Raw genomic sequence first — 23434 nt, 5'->3', positions numbered from 1 at the left:
CGCTTATGGTAGTTCAGGAAGGAGAACGAGCGAAACCTACTTTGGGTGGTTTATTAGATCTTTGACCGCGGCTTTGCGAAGCCGAGCTTTGAACATGCATGGACGCACAGCGAGGTAGAGAAAATTTTCTTGGAGCCCGCGGTCGTCGAACTGAATAAAGATAAATAAATAATCAAAATTGGGTTGGAAGAGACGCCGGACTTAGAAAAACACTTGCGGGGTGAAGAAATGGATAATGTGCAAAGTCAGTGCTCGCATCATGATGTCGTGCTGCATAATACTTATAAAGATTTGCAGGTGCGTGTGGAGCGAAGAAGAAGAACCCCGAAGGTGAGACGGGCTGTGTATGCTGCTAAGAGGTTTTGTGGGAAGGTGTTTATCGCAAAAACAATTTTCGCGCGTTTGGGATCGAGACGGCACCCGGGCGCTCGTAAAAGATCCGTGGTGCGCGTTATGGATGGCAATGGCGCGCGTGTGAGGAAAAGGTGTGTGAAGGTGAACGGCGCGCGTGTACGAATGGCGTCGGCGCGCGAGTGTGTTACTGTGGCGGACACAATGCCAGTGGGCAATAATTCCGCGCACCATGGGGTGGCGCGAGCGTCCGGGCGTGGAAGCGCGGCTCGGGCCACGCCCGGAGCAAAGGCGCCACGAGGCGCAGGGTGGAACTGAGATACATGCCCCGCCTTTCGGCCGACCGGCCACGCCCGGGGGCAAGGCGTGGCCTCGGGACATATATGCGGGCTCGAAAGTCGAGCCCGCCCAGTGCTGACGTGCCAGCTGTTAATAAAGTGTTTTGGTTTGTACAACGCGTTGTGGCCTACCTTCTTGGCAAACGAGTCATGTGTGCACAGCACCACACTGGTGACCCCGACTGGTTCAGCCGTAGCTGACCCCTGAACGCGCCATGGCTACCAACGCTGTCGCCGTTAAACTCCCAGAGTTCTGGGAAGCACAAGCCGACGTTTGATTTGTGCAGGCCGAAGCCCAATTCCAGCTCCGGGGCATCACAGCGGACGACACCATGTACTTTCACGTGGTCGCCGCCCTCGGGCCCGGCACTGCTGCCTGCGTCGTGTCCATCCTTCGGCGCCCGCCGGACGCCCACAAGTACATGGCGCTCAAACGTCTTCTCCTCACCACGTTCGGGCTCACGGAGGCCGACCGCGCCGACTGCCTCCTGGACCTTCCCGCCTTCGGCGACACACGACCGTCCATTCGGATGGATTACATGTTGCACCTTCTTGGAGGCCAGCGCCCGGATTTCTTTTTCTGCGCGCTTTTCCTCCGCCAGCTACCTGCGCAGGTGCGGCTCGTGCTGGCCGGTTCGAACATAACGGAACCCCGTGCCCTGGCCAGAGAAGCGGACAAATTTTTTGCGGTCTGCGACACGCGGCCGACGTATGGCGCTGCCGTAGTGGATCCCGGTGCGGAGGTTTCAGCGCCGCACACGCGGCCGATGCATGGCGCTGCCGTACTGGATCCCGGTGCGGAGGCTTCAGCACCGCGCCTCCTCGTGGCCGCTGCTACACCCCGTCCACCACCGCCGTCACGACCGACGCGGCAGCCACCACCGGGGCAAACCTGGTGTTACTATCATGCCAGGTTCGGCCGCAAGGCTTGGGCGTGCCGCCCGCCGTGTTCTTTCGACGGGTCAGGAAACGACCGGGCCGGCGCTCACTTGCGGCCATGAGCGTCGGCCATTCCGGCAGCCTCCTGTTCATCACAGACACCTCGTCTGGTCGCCGTTTTCTGTGCGACACTGGAGCGCAGGTAAGCGTCCTCCCTGCCTCCGCGTCCGACAAGCAAGCCGCGGGCCAGGGCCCTGCCTTGCTCGCCGCCAACGGAACTCCCATCCACACATTCGGGAAGCGTGCCTCTCGCTGTGTTTCGGAGGACAGCGCTTCCAATGGTCTTTCGTCACCGTCAGCATGCCAATGGCCCTGCTCGGTGCGGACTTCCTTTGTGCGAATGGACTGTTGGTGGACGTTAAGCGACGACGCCTCATCCAGGCCGAAACCTTCAGCTCGCTCGCTTGTTCGCTGAGCGGCTCGTTGAGCAGCTCGCTGAGCGGCTCACCGAGCGGCTTACCAAGCGGCTTGCTGAGCGGTTCCGTCCCGGCAAGGTTAGTCTGTACGCTTCCGGCAGCGGACGAGTTTACCCGCCTCCTCGCCAGTTTCCCGGCGCTCACATGGCCCACCTTTTCAGCGGTGGCCGTCAAACACGGGGTGGAACACCATATTCCCACCGTCGGACCACCGGTTTACACCCGGGCGCGCCGCCTCGACCCCACGAAGCTCGCCGTGGCGAAAGTGGAGTTCGCCACGCTGAAGCGGCTGGGCATCGCACGGCGCTCCAACAGCGCATTGGCCTCTCCTCTGCACATTGTGCCCAAGCCCAGCGGCGGATGGCGGCCGTGCGGTGACTACCGCCGGCTCAACGACGCCACCACCCCCAACCGCTACCCGGTCCCGCATATTCAGGACTTTTCCGCCCGGTTGGCGAAAACGACCATTTTCTCCAAGGTGGACCCCATCCGGGGCTACCACCAGATCCCCGTACAACCGGACGATGTACCGAAGATGGCCGTCATCACACCTTTCGGCCTCTTCGAGTTCTTGCGGATGCCTTTTGGGTTGAAAAATGCGGCCCAGGCATTCCAGCGGCTCATGGACAGCGTCTTGCACGACTTGTCCTTCATCTACGTCTACCTGGACGACATCCTAGTCGCAAGCGCGTCCCGGGAGGAGCACCTGCTCCATCTCCGCACGCTCTTCGAACGCCTGGGCCAGCATGGCCTGATAATCAACCCCGCGAAGTGCCGTTTCGGCGTCACCGCCATCGACTTCTTGGGGCACCGCATCACCAGGCACGGGGCCATCCCTTTACCGGCCAAGGTGGAGGCGGTCAGGAGTTTCCTGCGCCCCTGTACGATCAAGGGGCTCCAGGAATTCCTGGGCATGGTGAATTTTTATCACCGCTTCGTGCCCCGCGACGCCCAGCTCCTGCGCCCCCTGCAAGAGGCCCTCCGTGGGAAGCCGGGCAAAGGTGACATCGCCTGGACGGAGCAGATGGCCGTGGCGTTTGCGGGCGCAAAGCTGGCCTTGGACAACGCCACCATGCTGGCGCACCCTGCGCCCGATGCACCAATCGCCCTCACCACCGACGCGTCGGACTACGCGGTGGGCGCGGTGCACGAGCAGTGGGTGAATGGTGCTTGGCAGCCGCTGGCGTTTTTTAGTCGGCAGCTCCGCCCGCACGAACGCCGGTACAGCACCTTCGACCGCGAGCTGCTCGGGCTCCACCTGGCAGTCCGACACTTCCGCCATCTTCTCGAGGGCCGCCCGTTCACAGCCTTCGTCGATCACAAGCCCCTTGTTTTCGCGATGGCCAAGGTCGCCGAGCCGTGGTCGGCCCGGCAGCAACGTCACCTCTCTGCCGTGTCCGAGTACACGACGGATATCCGACACGTCGCGGGAAAGGACAACCCGGTGGCGGATTGCCTTTCCTGGTCCGTCGCACAGGCGGTCCACCTCGGGATCGACTATGCCCGGATGGCGGCGGACCAGACCGCCGACCCCGACGTCCAGGCCTTGCGGACCGCCGTCACGGGCCTCCGCATCACCGAGGTGCCGTTCGACGTCGCGGGCACTGCCCTCTTGTGCGACGTCTCCCTCGGCTGGCCTCGCCCCATCGTGCCCGCTGGCTGGCAGCGCCCGGTTTTTGATGCCATCCACGGCCTGTCCCACCCAGGCACGAAGGCCTCCCAGAAGCTCGTCGCGGTGAAGTTCGTCTGGCATGGCCTCCGGAAGAACGTCCGCGACTGGGCCTGGACGTGCCTCGCGTGCCAGCGCGTGAAAGTCCACCGCCACACCCAAGCCCCGTTGGCCCCGTTTACGGTGCCCGAACGTCGGTTCGACCATGTCCACGTCGACTTGGTGGGACCTCTGCCCCCCTCGCGGGGTTTCACCCACCTCCTCACCATGGTGGACTGCACCACCCGGTGGCCAGAGGCCGTGCCATTGGCGGCGACGGCTGCGGCTGACGTCGCGCAAGCTTTCATCGCCACTTGGGTTGCCCGGTTCGGCGCCCCCTCGGACATCTCGTCCGACCGCGGCCCCCAGTTCACCTCGGAGCTCTGGGGAGCAGTGGCGCAAGGGCTCGGCATCAAGCTGCACCGCACCACGGCTTACCACTCCCAGGCCAATGGCCTGTGCGAGCGCTTCCATCGCTCAATGAAGGCCCCGCTCCGGGCCAGCCTCCGCGACGGCAGCTGGGCCGACAGGCTCCCCTGGGTCCTGCTGGGCCTCAGGACGGCGCCCAAGGACGACCTGCGCGCGTCCTCGGCGGAGCTGGTCTTCGGACAACCACTGCAGGTACCGGGCGAATTTATCCCCGACTCCACGGCACCTTGGTCCGCGGCGCAACAGCGCTCCACCCTTCAGAAGACCGCCAGGAGGTTCGCCCCGGTGCTGACGGCACACCACGGTTGCCCGTCCTCCCACGTTGCCCCGGAGCTTCGCACGGCGGAGTACGTTTTTGTCCAGCACGACGCCCACAGGGCGCCGCTGCGGCCCCCGTACGACGTGTCCTTCCGCGTGCTGGAGACCGCCTCAAGCTGGACCACCCCCCGCAAGCAGCTCTGCCTCCGCGTCGAGGCCGCCCCCCGGCGGGCAGACCACCGGCACCCCCCATCCCCGCAGTCCCGTTACCCCCCAGCCCTGCACGCATCCCCAGAGGGCGTTTCGGCCGGATCATCCGGCTTCCCCGCAAGCTCACCCTTCAGGTGCGCGGGAATTCTGGGGGGGCGCGTGTGGCGGACACAATGCCAGTGGGCAATAATTCCGCGCACCATGGGGTGGCGCGAGCGTCCGGGCGTGGAAGCGCGGCTCGGGCCACGCCCGGAGCAAAGGCGTCACAAGGCGCAGGGTGGAACTGAGATACATGCCCCGCCTTTCGGCCGACCAGCCACGCCCGGGGGGCAAGGCGTGGCCTCGGGACATATATGCGGGCTCGAAAGTCGAGCCCGCCCAGTGCTGACTGACGTGCGAGCTGTTAATAAAGTGTTTTGGTTTGTACAACGCGTTGTGGCCTACCTTCTTGGCAAATGAGTCGTGTGTGCACAGCACCACATTACGAAGAGCGAGGGAGAGTGCACGTCGGAGTGTATGTGTGATGCGAGTGATACGGAGAGTGAGATGGATGAGGAGCGGGTGCGAGGAGGCACACCTGAGTTGGTTGTGGCGCGTGTGCTGGAGGGCACATCGGAGCACGTGAGTGGGTATGTGCAGGAGTGCACACCCGTGGTGGTGGGTTCGGAGTACGTAACGAGGGAGAGTGCACGCGAGAAGTGTGCGAACGATGAGTGTGTGCCAAGGTGTGTTATGGAGTGTGCGGACAGCGAGTGGTGTGTAACAGAGAGTGCGGTGGTGGAATTGACGGAGAGTATGGGATGTCTGAGCAACGAACGGAACGAGTGGTGTGAGCATGTACGGGGAGCATCGACATTAAACGGGATAGTGATCAGACCGACGTATCGCCGATGCGAGCTCCCGGTCCGTGCCGGGCTTTGTGTATTGCGAGAGCCGGCGGGGATCGGTGTCGCGTCGCTCCTATTCGGAGCATCGTGCACGATCCGCGCCGGGCCCCGCCCTGCACGGTCGCGTCCGCGCTTTCCCGGGCAAGGCGACCGGCCCGGTTCAAGGGAAGGTAGGAGGGATCGGAACGGCGCCCCCTGATGGTGGCGGTGTTCCGGCCGGGCAGGATTGGGCCATCGGGCAGGAGACCGAAAGACCCCATGCCGGGATGGTGCTTTAAACCTTGGCCCAACCAAACCTCCTCCCCTGAACTGAATGCCGGACGGACCCAACCTGCAGGCGAACAAACCACCCGTATGCATTGCGCGGCTTTGCGAAGCCTAGCTTTGAACATGCATGGACATATCGAGAGGCTCAAGTTCAATGGACTGTGATGATGATAGTGTTTTGATTCGAAATTGGGAAGAGTGAATAGGATTGGCAAATATGATTGGCAAATTTGATGGGCAAAAAAAAAAAGATTGGCAAATTTGATTGGCAAAAATTGGATGGGCAAAATTGATAATGGGAAATGCCCGATGTGGAGGGATGGTAAATCCACCATCCCTCACATCCACCAGGGCACATGAGTAATAGTTTATGGGGTTTTGGCTGTGCAAACTAGCCTGGGAGGGTTAGTATAAAATGATAGGAATTTAGAGAAAGATGACAATAGGTAACATTAGATTTAAGTAGCGATGTGATACCTGTAGAGGGGACGTAGCAGATTAGTGGATTATAATGACGTGGGAGCGCTTAGTATAAGGGAAGACAGGGGGCGCGAGTTTCAGAAGGGAGTAGTCAGCTGAGATGATGCAGTGTATGAGTGAGTAATTGTGATTGTGTATTGCATTGCATGAATGAGCCTGGGAGGAAAGACGGGTGCACGAGCCACCAGGTGTGTGTGAGCACCAGGTGAGTGAGCAAGTGCAGGTGAAGTACAGGTGGATGGGGAATGGTTGTGTGAAATAGCTGGTATGGAATAAATGGAGTATGGAATGGATGGTGTGGAGTGAGTAGTGTGGAGTGGAGTGGTTGGTGCGAAAGGAGTGGTTGGGGAAGATGGACCCCTTTCACGAATACCCGGGGAGGGTAGTTTAAAAGTAGGGAGAGGGTATAGGTAAATTGTGGTTGGATATTGGCATCTGTGGTGCGTGTGGTAGAATGGTGTTTGGATGGGTGCATTAGTGAAGTGGAAATGGCTGGGTGTGTGGCCTGTTAGTGTGTGTGTGGTTAAATGGGCACTCCGCCACTGTTAGTCTGTCAGCCAGGTGAGGGCGCAGGTGGGCTCTGGGAGCCAGTAGGGTTGTTCAGTGGGGCCTGAGGATCCGGAGGACGGACCCAGGTAGCCCGACGCCAGAGAGGGCGGTTGTGGGGTAAAGGAGCCAGAGGGCCTTCGCCAGATAAGTTAGGGAGAGGAGCTAGGCAAGTTCGGGAGGCAACTGCAGTGGTGGAGGTGTGCAGGTGAGTAGACCTGCTGGTGAGCCACACGACCCAGCCCTGAAATTGTGCAAAGGCACAGGGAGGAGAATCGGGGGAGTGAGACCCCAAATTGGTGAGCACCACAGATGGTCAGTGGGAATTGGTTTTTAGAACCGCATAGTGTAAGATGGCCAATGGTTTGGCAGGGAAAGACCCCGGGTAGAGTAAAGGTTTTAAAGTCATTTAGAAGTATAGTTAGGATTGAATTCTCTTCGCACCATCTACATCCACTCACCGAGGTGACAAGACTCCACACCATGTGATTTTTGAAATGTTTGGAATGGTGAGACGCATCATGACGTGGGGGTGACATTGTGCTTGTTTATTCCATCTCTTCCTCCTTATGAGGGATTGATGGCAAATTTGGATGAGAGGGATTGGTAACCAATTTGGTATTTGGGGAGATATGGGGAAGACGAGACGATAGCGACGAAATTGTAAATGTGTAGAGTTTTGTAAATACGGGGTAAGGGCAAGGGTAGGGTAGGTGATGGGGGGGGGGTTGGGGGGTGGTGGGGGGGGGTGACATACGGTAGGGACGAGCTTTCTCCGCTCACTCCCATGCGCACCTCGCCTTGCATTGCCTTGTATTAATGTGTACCCTTGTGACCTTGCTCCAATGCTTGCTGTGGTCTTTCCTTCCCCACTCACGGCTTGTTATTTTGGGTCCGGGGGGGGGGGGGGGGCGGGGAGTGCGCAGGTAGCCGCACCTGTGTGCCCGAGCCGCCGCTGCACAGCCTGCCTGGACCGGTACACCACCCCATGGACCGCACGACTTGCGGCCGAGCACCACTTTATGGAGCACACAGTTTTGTGGCCAAGCACCACACCGATGGACCCCACGTGTTGGGGCCTGGCCCCTCTGCTGGGACCGGCCATGATGGCCAGAGCAAAGCTTGCTTGCGGACCACGGAGAGGTGGCCCTTTTTGCCATACAGGTGGACCACCCTAAGTTGGCCCCTGGTGGCCAAAAATAAAAATGGACGCGTTGTGTGCCTTTTTATTATTTTCAAATAGGCAGCAAGCCACAAGACCAAGAATAACAACAAGAAACATCGGACCAGCAGAGCTGGGGAAGCAGGAGCTGACAACCAGGTCAACAGTTTGTGTTTTTTTTATTGAAATGTGTGAAATGAGCACTGGATGGTGCTTTGGTGCTGATTGGTGCTTTGGTGCTTTGTGATGTTCTTGTGCTCGGGGGTGCACTGCAATATCAATTGTGCATCCCCGGGCATTTGAGTATGGTGTATCGGTGCAGTGCAGTGCATGCTCCTTCCTCTTTTCAAAAGATATTTTGTCTCTCAAAATGACAGGTCCTGGGTTTGCAGTGTAAATACAAATTAGTGTTTTGTAAATAATGCTCCCCACCGGCTTTATGTATAGTTTGCGAACCATTCCGCAATTCGGTTATCCTGTGAGTGTGAGTCTGTTAAGTAGGATGCAACGCGGCAGGGGGACATATTTAATTGTTTTAAAACTGTCGCACTCAAGGCAAGGTTAATAGTAGAGGGCTACGACATCTGAGTGTTACATTAAGTAAAGTTATTTCGGGCCGGGACGGCCCTAGAGGAAAGGACGGGTGCTGTGTTAGGGTTTTTAGAACCTTCACTAGTAAATTTTAGTAAATGTTTCCCTTATAAATGGTCCCCTGTAAATATCCCCATCAATTGGCTTTGTTAAAGATCGCACCCTAGTTAGTCCATGTACAACACGTAGCGAACCATAGGACCTCTCTGTAGTTATTTCATTATTGTGTGTTTCAGGAAAGGATCTGTTCCCAATAGCTGAATCTGCATTGCATTAATCAAATAAGATAAGCCCCTTTCAATTTCCCCAATCGTCTCACCCGCTCTTCAAAGTATCAGTAGGGCAGCGTTCGCCGCCGTTTGCATGGGGCTGTTTTACTGGCACCACGCCGCCAGAAGCCATGCGGTCAAGCCGAGGAAGAAGGGGGCAGGGCCACAAGACCAAGGTGTGGCACGTCGGCTCGTCAGCAGGGGTGGAGTCAGCGAGCCCTTTGCTGGCCAACCAGCGCCGCGGTGAGCCAACCGGTAGGCGTGTCATCGGAGCCGGCGTCTTGATTCCGACACATACAATAAAAGCGGCTGCGAGGGACTGCTTCATGAGTTAGGTGAGAAGGTACCAGAACAGTTGAGGGAGAAGACGTGATCCGGCAGATGAGTGAGTGTCCACCCGTGTGAGATATGAGACCAGAAGCTGCCGCTGGCTGTTCACTTCCAGCCCGGAGCGTGGACCTGGAGCGGACCTCAATGCTGTGCCTCTGCCCGAACCTTCCAGCCCTGCTGTCACTCCTGGACCTTCTCCCTCTTCCAGTCATTCCTGCCTGCCATTCCCTGTCATGTGAGTCTGTTTGTTTGTCCTGGGGTATAATATAAGACTGTTTAAGGCTGCCCTGTGTATCTTCTTCTTCTTCGTCCTGTATGTTACTTTTGTTTCTTCTTCTTTGGTTTTGGTTTTGTACATAATTAATAAATGTCTGTTATTTCTTACCCTTTTGGTTTCATTCTCCCCCGATCGCTTTAGTCCCTTCTTCCCATTGAGTACCTGTGGCACGATTCGGCCAACGTTCGGAGTCGGGTTAGTCTCTTGCTAACGGCTCGAATCGCGGATTGCTAAACCGCTCGGCAAATACCATCTTGTCAGTGGTTCGAGCGGTACTTGTCTCCCTGCTTTGCGGAGGGATTGGTAAAGGTATTCGGGAGAACACCTTGACCAATAACCCTGACCAATTTCACCCCGCAAAGGAGCGTTATAAGTACCAGGACGAGAGACGGCTAGCTTAACAGGCCAAGGGGATTAACCCCCCCTTGCTAAGGGGAGTGCCGTCTCTGAGATCCGTAACAATATGTTGATGTCATCGGTGCCTCCATTATGATGTCATCATTCGAAAAGTACAAAACTTCATCCAATCAAGATGAAAGTTGTTGGGCATCATCTTGGGTTAAATTGGTGGAGAAAAAAAAAAGATGTAATCGGTCACGTGATTCGGCCGCCATATTTGTTTTTACACAAAAGCCTTAAAAACCACTAAAAACACGTCCTGGTGACTGTCTGCAATCTCCGATTGTTCTTTCTTGTTATTGTTGATATGGAGCTAATTGGAAACATTGGAGAAACTTGACCTTTCCACACGAGAGGGAAGGTGTTGGAGACTGCTTATGGAAGAGATGCAGAACCACTTCGTAATTTATGTAACAAAGCCAGTACGGATTTATGGTTTAATAAATTAAAGGGAGATTGTGTTTAATAAATTAAATGAAAAAAAATAAATCACAAGCTGGTCAAATGCACATGAAATTTGTCCTTCAATCCTGACAAATCTCTCCCCGTCTCTCTCCCCGTCTCTCTCCCCGTCTCTCCCCCCGTCTCTCTCCCCGTCTCTCTCCCCGTCTCTCTCCCCGTCTCTCTCCCCGTCTCTCCCCCCGTCTCTCTCCCCGTCTCTCTCCCCGTCTCTCTCCCCGTCTCTCTCCCCGTCTCTCTCCCCGTCTCTCTCCCCGTCTCTCTCCCCGTCTCTCGCCCCGTCTCTCGCCCCGTCTCTCCCCCCGTCTCTCCCCCCGTCTCTCCCCCCGTCTCTCTCCCCGTCTCTCTCCCCGTCTCTCTCCCCGTCTCTCTCCCCGTCTCTCTCCCCGTCTCTCTCCCCGTCTCTCTCCCCGTCTCTCTCCCCGTCTCTCTCCCCGTCTCTCTCCCCGTCTCTCTCCCCGTCTCTCTCCCCGTCTCTCTCCCCGTCTCTCTCCCCGTCTCTCTCCCCGTCTCTCTCCCCGTCTCTCTCCCCGTCTCTCTCCCCGTCTCTCTCCCCGTCTCTCTCCCCGTCTCTCTCCCCGTCTCTCTCCCCGTCTCTCTCCCCGTCTCTCTCCCCGTCTCTCTCTCCTGCTCTCTCTCTTCCCCTCTCTCTCTCTCTCTCCCTCTCTCTCTCCCTCTCTCTCCCTCTCTCTGAAAGTACCGCCTGGCAACTTTTTCCCCCTCACATTTTGAATTTTGGGATTTGGCGATTCTTCTTGCCCTTTCCTGTGCAAATACGCTCATTGAATTTGCAAAGAAACTTCACTTCCCTGCAGTGTTCAAACTATCCAATGATACAAATGCTCTTCCTTTAAATCTTTAATACAGGTGATTCAGTTCTACTTGCCAGAGTGTAGAACATGAACTGAATTCCCATGGATGTGTTCCAGAGGAATGTTGTTGTTCCATCTGATTTTATGAAAAGTGGTTTTTTATTTATGACCTGAAAGTTATTGATGTGGGGAAACTGTCTGCATATCAGCATACCTGTGGCATGGATTACATCCGAGCCCAAATACTCCTTCATGCACAACCTCTGTGCTTTTGTGTAAGGCCTTCTCACCAGAGAATGTCGACATCCTAAAATTGCTGAACAGGCCCAGATTTAACATAAATATCTAAACTTTTGAATGTTTTATATGTGGCCAAATTGGCACTCACATCAACATGTTATTATAATAGAGCAAACATACATGGTTATGTATGTCACTATGTTTATATGGACGAAAACGTCGTCTTCTTCTTCAAAAAAAATTACCACCCTCTTAATTAACCCTCTTAATTGCGTGAAGACTGCTGAGAACCTTCAGACCTTTGACGACCCTTTAATTCCCCCAAGACCCTTCAGACCCCCAAAGACCCAAAAGACCCCGAAAACCCAAATACCCAAAACACCCCGAATACGCAAAACACCTCAAAGACCCAAATTACCCTTAAAGGCCCAGAGGATCCAAAAGACCCAAATGGCCCTGAAGACCCAAAACACCATGAAGACCCAAAAGACACCAAAATGGTCAAAGATGTCTCCCCCTCTGAAACGACGTGTGGTGAGGCGCGCGGAGCGCGCCGAGTCACGCAAGTGTAATACAATTGCAGTATTGTCTTAAGACATGCAATTTTGTTTCATGGGGAGTAAAAGGGTGTGCGCTCGTGTGTGGTGAAAGTTTAAATTACTGTTACTGATTTGAAGAGAAGATAAGGCCTCAAGTACAGAGGTACTTCACATATTGGCACTTTGTCAGATCAAGGTACTCAGAGTGGCGTAAACATCAGGAAGAGTGGTATGTTTCCCTCTTCTCTGAAGGTTCACCCACCATGTACGCTCAAGTTGGCTGTGAGAAGGATTCCTGTCATGTGCAGCCGGGATCGGAACAGCCGACTGTGCTCGTGTGTGGAATGAAGGTTGAGGAGCCGGAAGGATTTCCCGTGATTCTGCAGATAAAAATCGAGGATGTGAACTCCTTTGGTCTGGAGGAAGAGCAACGCGATCAGCCGAATGGTGAGTCGTGTGATTGACATCACTTCTGATGAGATCTGCGTTTGTTTAGTGCGATATTTTTTGTTTACTTGATAGAGGCTCCTGAAAGATTTGAGAGCAGAATGGAAGGGAATAAAATGGAAAGAGGAAACAACAACAGAGTATAAGTGAGCGTCAGATGAAGGGGAGGGGAGAGAAGGATACATGGGGGTGAATAAGCGGCACAGAAGTTGAAGGAAGAAGAGGAAGGGGAAAGTGTGGATGAGGAAACCAATCAACGAACAAACCAAAAGAGGTGAAAGAGGAAGAGAAAAGATGGGAAAGAGGAAGAGAAAAGATGTGAAAGAGGAAGAGAAAAGATGTGAAAGAGGAAGAGAAAAGTTGTGAAAGAGGTAAGGTGAAAAGAGGTGAGGTGAGAGGTTGGGGGAGATCACAATGACCTGGAAAAAGGGAATGCTTTGCAATGGGTTCACTTTGAGGTGAAAAAGATCATGGTTGGATGGAGGGTGATCTGAGATTGTGATGAACAGATTTCTTGAAGACTGTGGGATGGTGGGTTGGTGCAAACATTGATGAATTCAATGCATGCGATAAAGGATTGCAGCTTATTATACACTAGTGGGGTCACCCGTGGGAATCCCACGGGCATGGACGTGTGTGACATTTGGACATCTTGATTTAGATGCTACACATTAAATTTTACAAAATGGTAACTGGCAATTCATCAGATCCAGAAATGGTGTAATGAACACAATTTATTTATTTCACATAATATGTGACCCCTCACTCCTCTCCACCTGACACTCTCCTCCCTCCACCCTCATGCCTCTCCAATCCCACGCCTCCTCACACTGCCCTCCAATACCTCCTCACACTCCTCTCCAATACTTCCTCACACTCCTCTCCAATCCCTCACACTCCTCTCCAATCCCTCACACTCCTCTCCAATCCCTCACACTCCCCTCCAATCCCGCCTCACTCTCCTCTCCAATCGGTCCTCACTCTCCAACCGATAGCCCCTCTCCAACTCCTCGCTCCTCTCCAATCCCTCACACTCCTCTCCAATACCTCCTCACACTCCTCTCCAATAGCTCCTCACACTCCTCTCCAATACCTCCTCACTCCTCTCAAATCCCTCACACACCTCTCCAATCCCTCACACACCTCCCCAATCCCTCACACTCCTCTCCAATCCCTCACACTCCTCTCCAATCCCTCACGCTCCTCTCCAATCCCTCACGCTCCTCTCCAACCCCTCACACTCCTCTGCAACCCCTCACACTCCTGTCCAACCCCTCACACTCCTCTCCAACCCCTCACACGCCTCTCCAACCCCTCACACTCCTCTCCATTCCCTCACACTCCTCCAATCCCTCACACTCCTCTCCAATTCCTCATACTCTCCTCCAATCGCGCCTCACTCGCCTCTCCAATCACGCCTTACTCTCCTCTTCAATCGCTCCTCACTTGCCTTTCCAATCGCCCCTCACTCTCCTCTCCAATCGCGCCTCACTCCCCTCTCCAATCGCGCCTCTCCAATCGCGCCTCACTCTCCTCTCCAATCGCTCCTCACTCGCCTCTCCAATCGTGCCTCACTCGCCTCTCCAATCGCATCTCACTCCTCTCCAATCGCTCCTCACTCTTCTCTCCAATCGCTCCTCACTCTCTTCTCCAATCGCGCCTCACTCGCCTCTCCAATCTCTCCTCACTCTCCTCTCCAATCGGCCCTCACTCTCCTCTCCAATCGGCCCTCACTCTCCAACTCCTCGCTCCTCTCCAACACCTCCTCACACTCCTCTCCAACACCTCCTCACACTCCTCTCCAATATCTCTTCACACTCCTCCAATACCTCCTCACACTCCTCTCCAATACCTCCTCACACTCCTCTCCAATACCTCCTCACACTCCTCTCCAATACCTCCTCACACTCCTCTCCAATACCTCCTCACACTCCTCTCCAATACCTCCTCACACTCCTCTCCAATACCTCCTCACACGCCTCTCCAATACCTCTTCACACTCCTCTCCAATACCTCCTCACACTCCTCTCCAATACCTCCTCACACTCCTCTCCAATACCTCCTCACATGCCTCTCCAATACCTCCTCACACTCCTCTCCAATACCTCCTCACATGCCTCTCCAATACCTCCTCACACTCCTCTCCAATACCTCCTCACACTCCTCTGCAATACCTCCTCACACTCCTCTCCAATACCTCCTCACACTCCTCTCCAATACCTCCTCACACTCCTCTCCAATACCTCCTCACATGCCTCTCCAATACCTCTTCACACTCCTCTCCAATACCTCCTCACACTTCTCTCCAATACCTCCTCTCGCCTCTCCAATACCTCCTCTCGCCTCTCCAATCGCTCCTCACTCGCCTCTCCAATCGCTCCTCATTCGCCTCTCCAATCGCTCCTCACTCGCCTCTCCAATCGCTCCTCACTCGCCTCTCCAATCGCTCCTCACTCGCCTCTCCAATACCTCCTCACACTCCTCTCCAATACCTCCTCACATGCCTCTCCAATACCTCCTCACACTCCTCTCCAATACCTCCTCACACTCCTCTGCAATACCTCCTCACACTCCTCTCCAATACCTCCTCACATGCCTCTCCAATACCTCTTCACACTCCTCTCCAATACCTCCTCTCGCCTCTCCAATACCTCCTCTCGCCTCTCCAATCGCTCCTCACTCGCCTCTCCAATCGCTCCTCACTCGCCTCTCCAATCGCTCCTCACTCGCCACTCCAATCGGTCCTCACTCGCCTCTCCAATCGCTCCTCACTGGCCTCTCCAATCGCTCCTCACTCGCCTCTCCAATCGCTCCTCACTCGCCTCTCCAATCGCTCCTCACTCTCCTCTCCAATCGGCTTTTTCCCGTCTCGTTTCTCTCGTTTTTCTCCCGTCTAGTTCTTTTTCTTGCTCCATCATGTTCAAGTTTGCATTGACGTTCGTCGACGGACTCGTTCAACCGTCTCATTCGTTTTCTTGCTGCATCCTGTTCAAGTCTGCGTTCTTCATCGATCGTCTCGTTCATTTTGGAAATGGAAGTTTCCACGCAACGCATGAATTGTCACGATCCTCAAGAGGAAGTGTCTCATCATCATCAAATGACAAATGGCAAGTAAATTACATTGTGAAAGTTAAAGATTTCAAATAAACCTATTTAAAGTGTATGCGCACATAAATAATAATAAAAAATGAAGAAATATCTCTCGCTAATTTCCCATGTGTGCGTGAATGTTCTCAATTATTTCTGACACTGAGTCCAAAACCATCGATAAAAATTAAATCAGATGGTGAATTCGAGGTAAAATCGTGAGGGTGACTCAATGAATGGGCTTTATGTTACAGGCCTTTGAGAATTCATTTCGTTCTATAAACGGAAACTTTCATGGGATTCTCCTCCCGTTTTTTTCAAACGAGTCTAAAACTATGTTAGCGACTGTTAAAAATGAAATGATATGTGGAATTAGAGGTGAAATAAACCTGTGTGAGAGAGAAAGACAGAACGGGCCTAACTAAACAGGCCTCAAAGCTATTCGAGTTAATAAAATGGTGGATATTTGTTTGCATGAAGCCTCTCCAAGAATGGGTGGAGCTACTCTGTAAACGGAGTAAGTCACACCCCCGGACAGACAGACAGACAGACAGACAGACAGAATCACCGTAGCCTTATAATATCGATGAGTCGAGATTTGAACTCAGACAAGGTATCTCAATGACGTGTGTGAATCACTCAGGTATCTTGCCAGTCCAATCCTTCAATACAATTCGTCATCAACACGTGATTTTTCCAAGCCACTCCTGAGCTTTGCTCCACTTTCTCACTCTTTTGATCCTTTCTCTTATCATATGTTCACTCTCCTTATCTCTCCTGATCATATGTTTACTATGATATTGACACTCTCCTTATCATATTGTTGCGGATATGAGGATTGTATTTTTTTTATTGTGTGCTTTATTATTATTATTGTTTTAGTCTGGCCCCTCCTGCCTCCAGTGTTGTGTAAAGGTCAAAGGGCGTTCCGGTAGTTAATTCCATAAAGCATCCATTGAAGGACACTATAAAACCCTTGTTCAGTAGCTTATATATTTATTATGTGTTTTAGGGTAAGGCCTTGTCTTCCATTAGAATGACACTCCATTGCACCAAGTGAAAAAGATAGATTCCCTTCATCCTTCATTCCCATTCCCAAAACCTCCATTTCCCCTTTCGTCAATTGCCATTCACATTGCCAACTACAATTGCCGCCATTGGCCACGAGGCAGGGTCAGGGAAGAAAGGCATGCCCGCCCATCGTCATCAAGGGCGGAGCCAGAGGGTCGCGCGACCAACCATGGCCGAGGTGAGCACACCGATGGGCGTGTCCTAAAGGCCGGCGGCTTAATCGCTGGAGGCGCTATAAAAGCGCGCGCGCAAGAGTGACCAGGGCTGAGCTGCGTGGTGAGGTGCAAAGCAAAGAGCTGGGTCGTCAGAGGAGAGCTGGGTTGTGAGGTCCGAGAAAGAGAAGAGATCATCCAGCAGCGATTCAGGTCCAAGAGAGAGAAAGGAGATCATCCAGGGAAGCACAAAGCCTGCTATTCGTCGCCTTGCTCGCCAGCAGCAGCGTCCACAGCAGCAACAACACTCGACAGCCGCTTGGGGCCTGGACGGCAGTTTGGAGCAGGGCCGCGAAGGAACGGCGGCTGCCCAACGAGCCGATCGTGCTGCAGGACCAGTTGGACCTCCCTATCCCGCCAGCCATCCACCTGCCATCCCTATCATCATCATTCCCCGTGTAAGTGTGGTCGTAGTCTGTCTTTTGTCTTGTCCCTGGGAATAAGTTAAGCCTGTTAGGTAAGCTAGTAATTTTCACTGTGTCACCTGCTTTTTCCTGTCCCCTGTAAATAACCGTGACTGCTCCTTTTGCTTGTGTGTGTAAATAATAAATCCCGTTGCTCTTCTGTACGTCTTCTTCTTCCTCTTTGCATTCGGTCGCTTTAGAGTTTTCCACATTGAATATCTGTGGCGCGATACGGCCAACGTTTGGGTGAATCGGGGAAACTGTTAGGTCGCGGTGCCTCCGCTCGGCAAACATACCATCCTTAACCGCGAACCGTAACAATATGTTCACATGTCATGGCTTTGGCCTATTCATTCCATTGTCTGCATTTGTCAATATGTTAACCTGCCACACTCTGCCATTTTCTTTTCCATGAGGGTTCTTTCGAGACAAAAAAAAATAAAAAATCAACCATTCACATGTTGGATCACAATTGTTTGTAATTTGAGAATAAATGCAGTTTAGTGGAGAAAACCTTCTCTATTTTCCCTTATCTCCATTTTTCTTACCTTCTCTGTTTTGTTGGTTGTGATGTTGGGTTGTTGGGGCAGGAAGCAGCAGCAGGAAGTTGGAAGTTGGGGTGTGAAGAGAATGACAGAGATCTGTAATCTGGTGGTGAAAGAAGGCCGCATTCCAGTGGATTGGGAACTGAGTACCCTCGTCCCTCTATACAAGGGGAAAGGTGACCCTCTGGAGTGTGGCTCGTACCGAGCGATAAAGTTATTGGAGCATGGAATGAAGGTATTGGAAAGGGTTTTGGAGAGGAGCATAAGGAAGAAGGTGAAGATGGACGAAATGCAGTTTGTATTTATGCCAGGAAGAGGAACGACAGATGCGCTCTTTATTGTGAGGCAGTTGCAGGAGAAGTACATGGAGAAGAGGAAGAAGTTGTTTCTTGGGTTTGTTGATCTGGAGAAAGCATTCGATAGGGTTCCACGCGAAGTATTGACATGGGCTTTGAGGAAGTTAGGTGTGTAGGAATGGTTGATCAGAGTAGTGATGGCAATGTACAAAAGAGCACGCACAGCTGTAAGGACAAAGGACGGGAACAGTGGTGAGTTTGAGGTGAAGGTGGGAGTGCATCAGGGGTCGGTACGAAGTCGACTACTATTCGTAGCTGTGATGGAGGTGCTGGCTCAGAACGTAAAGGAGGGTTTACCGTGGGAGTTGTTGTATGCAGATGATCTGGTGTTGATTGCAGAAAGTATGGATGGACTGAAGGAGAAGATGAACAAGTTAGTAAGGGAAACATATGAAAATCTGTTAACTAAATTGTTACCAAAAAATTTCTTCACCAATATGTTTGTAAAGGTGTGTAATAACATGTGTTAAAATGTTGAAGGTCTCCCGTGGGAAACTCCCGTGGGAAACCCAGAAAAAAAGCTGTTGAATTCGGGTACCGAAAAATTATTTTCGAGAATTTTTATTTTTTTTAATCGGCCCTTAAGTAACTTATGAGGGGTCAAATAAGGGTTTTTCATGATTCTGAGTTGATTGTTAACATTTATATTTCACCACAGACACTCCTTTGTGGAAAAATAATTTCTAAATATATCTCATTTTCTACTTTGCAGGACATGGAGTCTAGCAATATGGATGAAGACGTTACTCCACCTGTGCTCAATTGCTTCATCTGTGCACGCTCGGATACACCAGCTGAAAGGCTCATACAGGCAACTCCAAAGGGATACTCAACTTTATTGAAACAAGCAGAAACTGTCGAAAATGTTACTGTTGTGGAACGTATGAAGGAGGCTCAAAAGGAAGGAAAACTGAGGTACCACCAGAAGTGTAAAAATGATCTGTACAACAACTTTGTTGCAACCACCAAGAAGTCAGCTCAAGCATCAAAGGCAGAGAAAGAGTCATCAAAGTTGAAGAGAAGACGCACTACTTGTGAGTTCAGTTCATCAACTGGCTGCAGTTCTAGAAGATCACAGTCAGTTGACCTCCTGTATAAGGATGTATGCATTCTTTGCAACCAACCAGCCCAGCTCTACAAAAATAATCCAGCACAAGCTAGAAAGAAATACAGAGTGCCAGATAATTTGACTGCAGATACACTGAAGGCAAGCTTGCTGAAGACAGCACGGAGTCGCGGGGATGACTGGGGCACTGAAGTCACTGGACGCCTGGAAGGGATCAACGACTTGGTAGCAGAAGAAACACTACCATTTGCGATGCAAACTTATGTTTGCGAGAGGTGACAGTTTGTCCAAGACTGATGAGGAAGGAAAAAGGAAGAGAGGACAGAGGAGTATTGATGAGGAGCGAGAGGCAGTTTTTATTGAATTCTGCGAATGGTTAGACTCAGAATTAGAGCATGGGGTAATGAACATGGACCAAGTCCATGAAAAGCTGCAGGAGTTTGATCAGTCACCAGAGAAGAGCCTTTCTTATTCAAAGCATTGGCTAAAGATAAAACTTCTAGAGAAATACGAAGACACCTTGTATTTCACAACACAGGAAAGAAGGGCAGATGTACTCTGTCTCAAAGATGGCACCGACAATATTCTGCGAGAGCATCATGCTAATCTTGACCATGGAGATGAGAAGACTCGGATCATAAAGACGGCACTCAAGTTCATATCCAATGATATTGCCTTGATTGATTTAGGTCCAAAGTCGTCATACCCCACCACACACAGTATGACTGACATCGATAGTCAGCTGACACTTGTTCCTGCAAGCCTTCAGATGTTCCTTGACACAGAAGCCACCAAGGAAACAGTGATTCAGGCTGGTACTGCGATTTTCAAGTACATTTACCATGGACGAGATACTACATTGGGTGAAATTCGGTACAACATGTTCTCAAGGAAGGCAGTGGCAGGAGTGATCAAACCAGAGACTCTACCTCCAACAGAGGGTGCAGCTGCACAACATTCACTCCGTGCCTACCTGCAGACCTGGGACTGGATCCTTCTACAGAGCATGTCTCTGAACCCCAGTGACTATGGATGGACAATAGGTGTGCATGGGAATGAGCCAGTTCCAACACTGGACCCCACGGCTCCTGAGGAGCTATTGCAGTTCACGAGCTGTAATTGTCATGGAGATTGCAGCAACCGGCGATGCAGCTGCAAGAAGAATGGGGTCACGTGCATCTCGGCCTGTGGAGTCTGTAATGGCATTACATGCAGAAACTGCAGTCATGATGTTGTTGAGTCTGAAGAAGACATAGACAATGACTGTTGAAACTTCTGACATTGTGAATGAGAAATAACTCTTGAGTATTATATATGTATGTGAAATAAAAGCTACTTTGTGTGTAAATGTAAAAGTGAAAATATAAATGTTAACAATCAACTCAGAATCATGAAAAACCCTTATTTGACCCCTCATAAGTTACTTAAGGGGGCATTATACCATTGAAGGCAAAAAAAACCCATTTTTTTTACAAATATACAAATGCATCAATTAAAATGTTTGTTTCCTAGTATTGTATATATGTACCAAGTTTGAACGTAAATGGACTTGTCATAGAGAAGATATAAGCTGTAAAGTGGTAATTCATCATTTGTATGCATCTGGTTACCATGGTAACCATGCATAATATAATGCTATGTAATGTATACCAATGTAATGTTCATATATCAAGGAACATGTACATATATAGTTTTGCATATTTTCAATCAAGACATTTTATCAAAAAGTGCATTACTGTGATTCAGTGTTGTTTTTACTGTGTTCAGTGTAATGGGGAGCTTATATCTTCTCTATGACAAGTCCATTTACGTTCAAACTTGGTACATCTATCTATAATTCCAGTAATCTCTGTGTGTGTGTCTGTGTGTGTGTGTGTGTGTGTGTGTGTGTGTGTGTGTTTGTCTGTGACCGCTGTTTCTCGACAACCACGGGTCCGATATACTTTAAACTTGCCAGGTATATTGCTGGGGACCCGAGGATGTGCCTTTTCAAGGTTTGAAATTAATCGGACAAGTGGTTCCCAAGGTATGGTCACCGTACTCGCAAGCCGTTCGCTTTGGCTTTCGAATGGACCAAACCATTTCATGTAAATAGAGGGGGGGGGGGGGGGTTCTACCGTACTCGCAAGCCGTTCGCTTTGGCTTTGCGAATGGACCAAACCATTTCATGGAAATAGAGGGGGGGGGGGTTCTGTGGTCGTTACTGCCACGTGGTTTCAAAGTTTTTTTTTTGTTGTTGTTGTTTGCACGCATGTTTTTTTGCACCCACGTACGGGCACGCCCTAGTATATACAATACTAGGAAACAAACATTTTAATTGATGCATTTGTATATTTGTAAAAAAATGGGTTTTTTTTGCCTTCAATGGTATAATGCCCCCTCAAGGGCCGATTAAAAAAAATAAAAATTCTCCAAAAAAATTTTTCGGTACCCGAATTCAACAGTTTTTTTCCTGGGTTTCCCACGGGAGTTGAACTTCAACATTTTAACACATGTTATTACTTATTACACACCTTTACAAACATATTGGTGAAGAAATTTTTTGGTAACAATTTAGTTAACAGATTTGTGAAATATCTCATAAAATGCCCTTACTAAAAGGGCAAAATGGAGAAGATTGTCATGGGGACCGCAAGGCCAACTCCTGCTCTGGCAGGGAAAATTGCCTGAAAATGCATGTTGTTGTTGTTGTTTTTTTGTTGGTTTTTGTATACAGAGACGAGGCTCGTGAAAGAGCTAACATTTATCCAACAAACAAGCAAACAAAGTATATAAAAAGGGGAGCGGTCGACAAGATGGGGAGAGAAGGGGAGGAAGCACACAAACACAACATTTGAGAGCAGGGACATCGGGAGATGTGTGGGAGGGAGAGGGCCTGGGGGGAGGCAGGATAGGTATAAAACGCAAGGACACCAAGGACTTCCAGGAAAGAAGTCAAAAGTCACCTCAAAAAAGTGGATTTGGGGTGAAATTAGCGGCGGTAGAAAAGATCAAGGTTTTGGATTGGGGAAGATAAGAGATGGTGGTGAACAGCCGTTTAAAAGACCTGGAGGGAGGAGTGGGATTGAAGAGAGTGAGGGAGTTTGTTCCAGAGGCGGGAGAAAAGAGGAATGAAGGAGTGAAGGTGAGCAGAGAGTCTTGATTTTGGCAGTGTAACCATAAGAGGGTTGCAGGCAGATCTTGTGCAACCTGTAGGAATATTTGGGGGACAGAGCCCAGAGAGAGCTGGGGGAGCAAGGTCGGAGAGGAGTCGGTCGAAGACGGAAAGACCACAACCTGCTTGCGGTGAGTAAGTGAAAGGCCCTCGGAGATAGCGTCATCGCGGGAGATTCCAATGATTCTGAACGCTTTGGTTTCAACAGCGTGAAGACGAGCTAGGTGTGAGGCAGGAGCACCAGCCCAGAGGGGAGAGCAGTACTCCATTGAGCTGCGGATGAAAGCCTTGTATGTGGTGAGGAGCTCAGGTGTGCCTGGAAGGACTTCGCACGACGGAGGATGCCCAGTCGGCGACTGGCTTTGGAGGCCAGATTTGAAATGTGGTTTTCCCAGGAAAGATCATGGCAGATAGTGAGACCCAAAAGCTTGAGTGACAGAGCTTCTTGGAGAGGATTATTCAGAAAGTAGATGGGAGGGTTGTCCAGTCGGTCTTTTCGGAGATCATGGATGAAGACCAGAAAAAGCACAGGGCCCAGAACACTGCCTTGGGGAACTCCAGCCTGAACAGGAAGAGGAGATGAGAGAAACCCATTCAGGCCACACGTTGACTACGACTAGAGAGGAAGTTCGCCAGCCATGCGTGGAGATTTCCATGGATACCAAAGGAGGAGCGTTTGGTGAGCAGAGCGGGGTGCCAGACCGTATCGAAGGCACGTGATTTGTAATGGATGGTTGTGGGTGGTTTTGGGTGGTGGTGAAATTCCACTGAAGATGTGGTCAGGTCAGAAGCATCTCATAACATCGAGGCAGTTTATACAGAACATAATGCTTTGATATCATAATGTTTTCACATGATGCCATTCCTGAGGGAAATGTTTTATTTTCTCTCCAAGAAAGATTTAACGTAAAAAAATTTTTTTTAATGATTTCTATTGATTTTAATGCAATATATTTTTTATCTATTTTAAGAGTATGAAAACAGCTATGCATGTGACACAAAACTGCCTGCATTTGATAAAAGTTACTTTTCCAGATTTATTTGTGAAAGCGGAAGTGAAAACTGAGCACGACATTGATGTTCACCTGGATCGACCCGAACCAAATGATGCTGAAGCTTCTTTCCTCAAGAACCATCCCCATGAAGGTTTCTGTCAATGAATGTCTATACATTTTGATTTGAGCA

The 23434-nt window shown here is 51.3% G+C and overlaps 1 protein-coding gene across 1 annotated transcript in view; it reads left to right on the top strand.

Moving 5' to 3' along the window:
- The window catches only part of LOC137427342 (uncharacterized), a 147928-nt gene that overhangs the window by 97306 nt on the left and 27188 nt on the right, over nucleotides 1–23434 (top strand). The window contains exons 5-6 of the mRNA XM_068116781.2: nucleotides 12160–12354; nucleotides 23285–23395. Of these exons, the coding sequence (XP_067972882.2) occupies nucleotides 12160–12354; nucleotides 23285–23395 (306 nt within the window). The remainder of the gene's footprint in view (nucleotides 1–12159; nucleotides 12355–23284; nucleotides 23396–23434) is intronic.

This window comes from Myxine glutinosa, chromosome 5 (assembly GCF_964187855.1).
Source record: "Myxine glutinosa chromosome 5, kmMyxGlut1.1, whole genome shotgun sequence".
NCBI lineage: Eukaryota > Metazoa > Chordata > Myxini > Myxiniformes > Myxinidae > Myxine > Myxine glutinosa.
The sequence above is the reverse complement of the archived record's forward strand: the minus strand, read 5'-3'. Positions and strand labels throughout refer to the sequence as shown.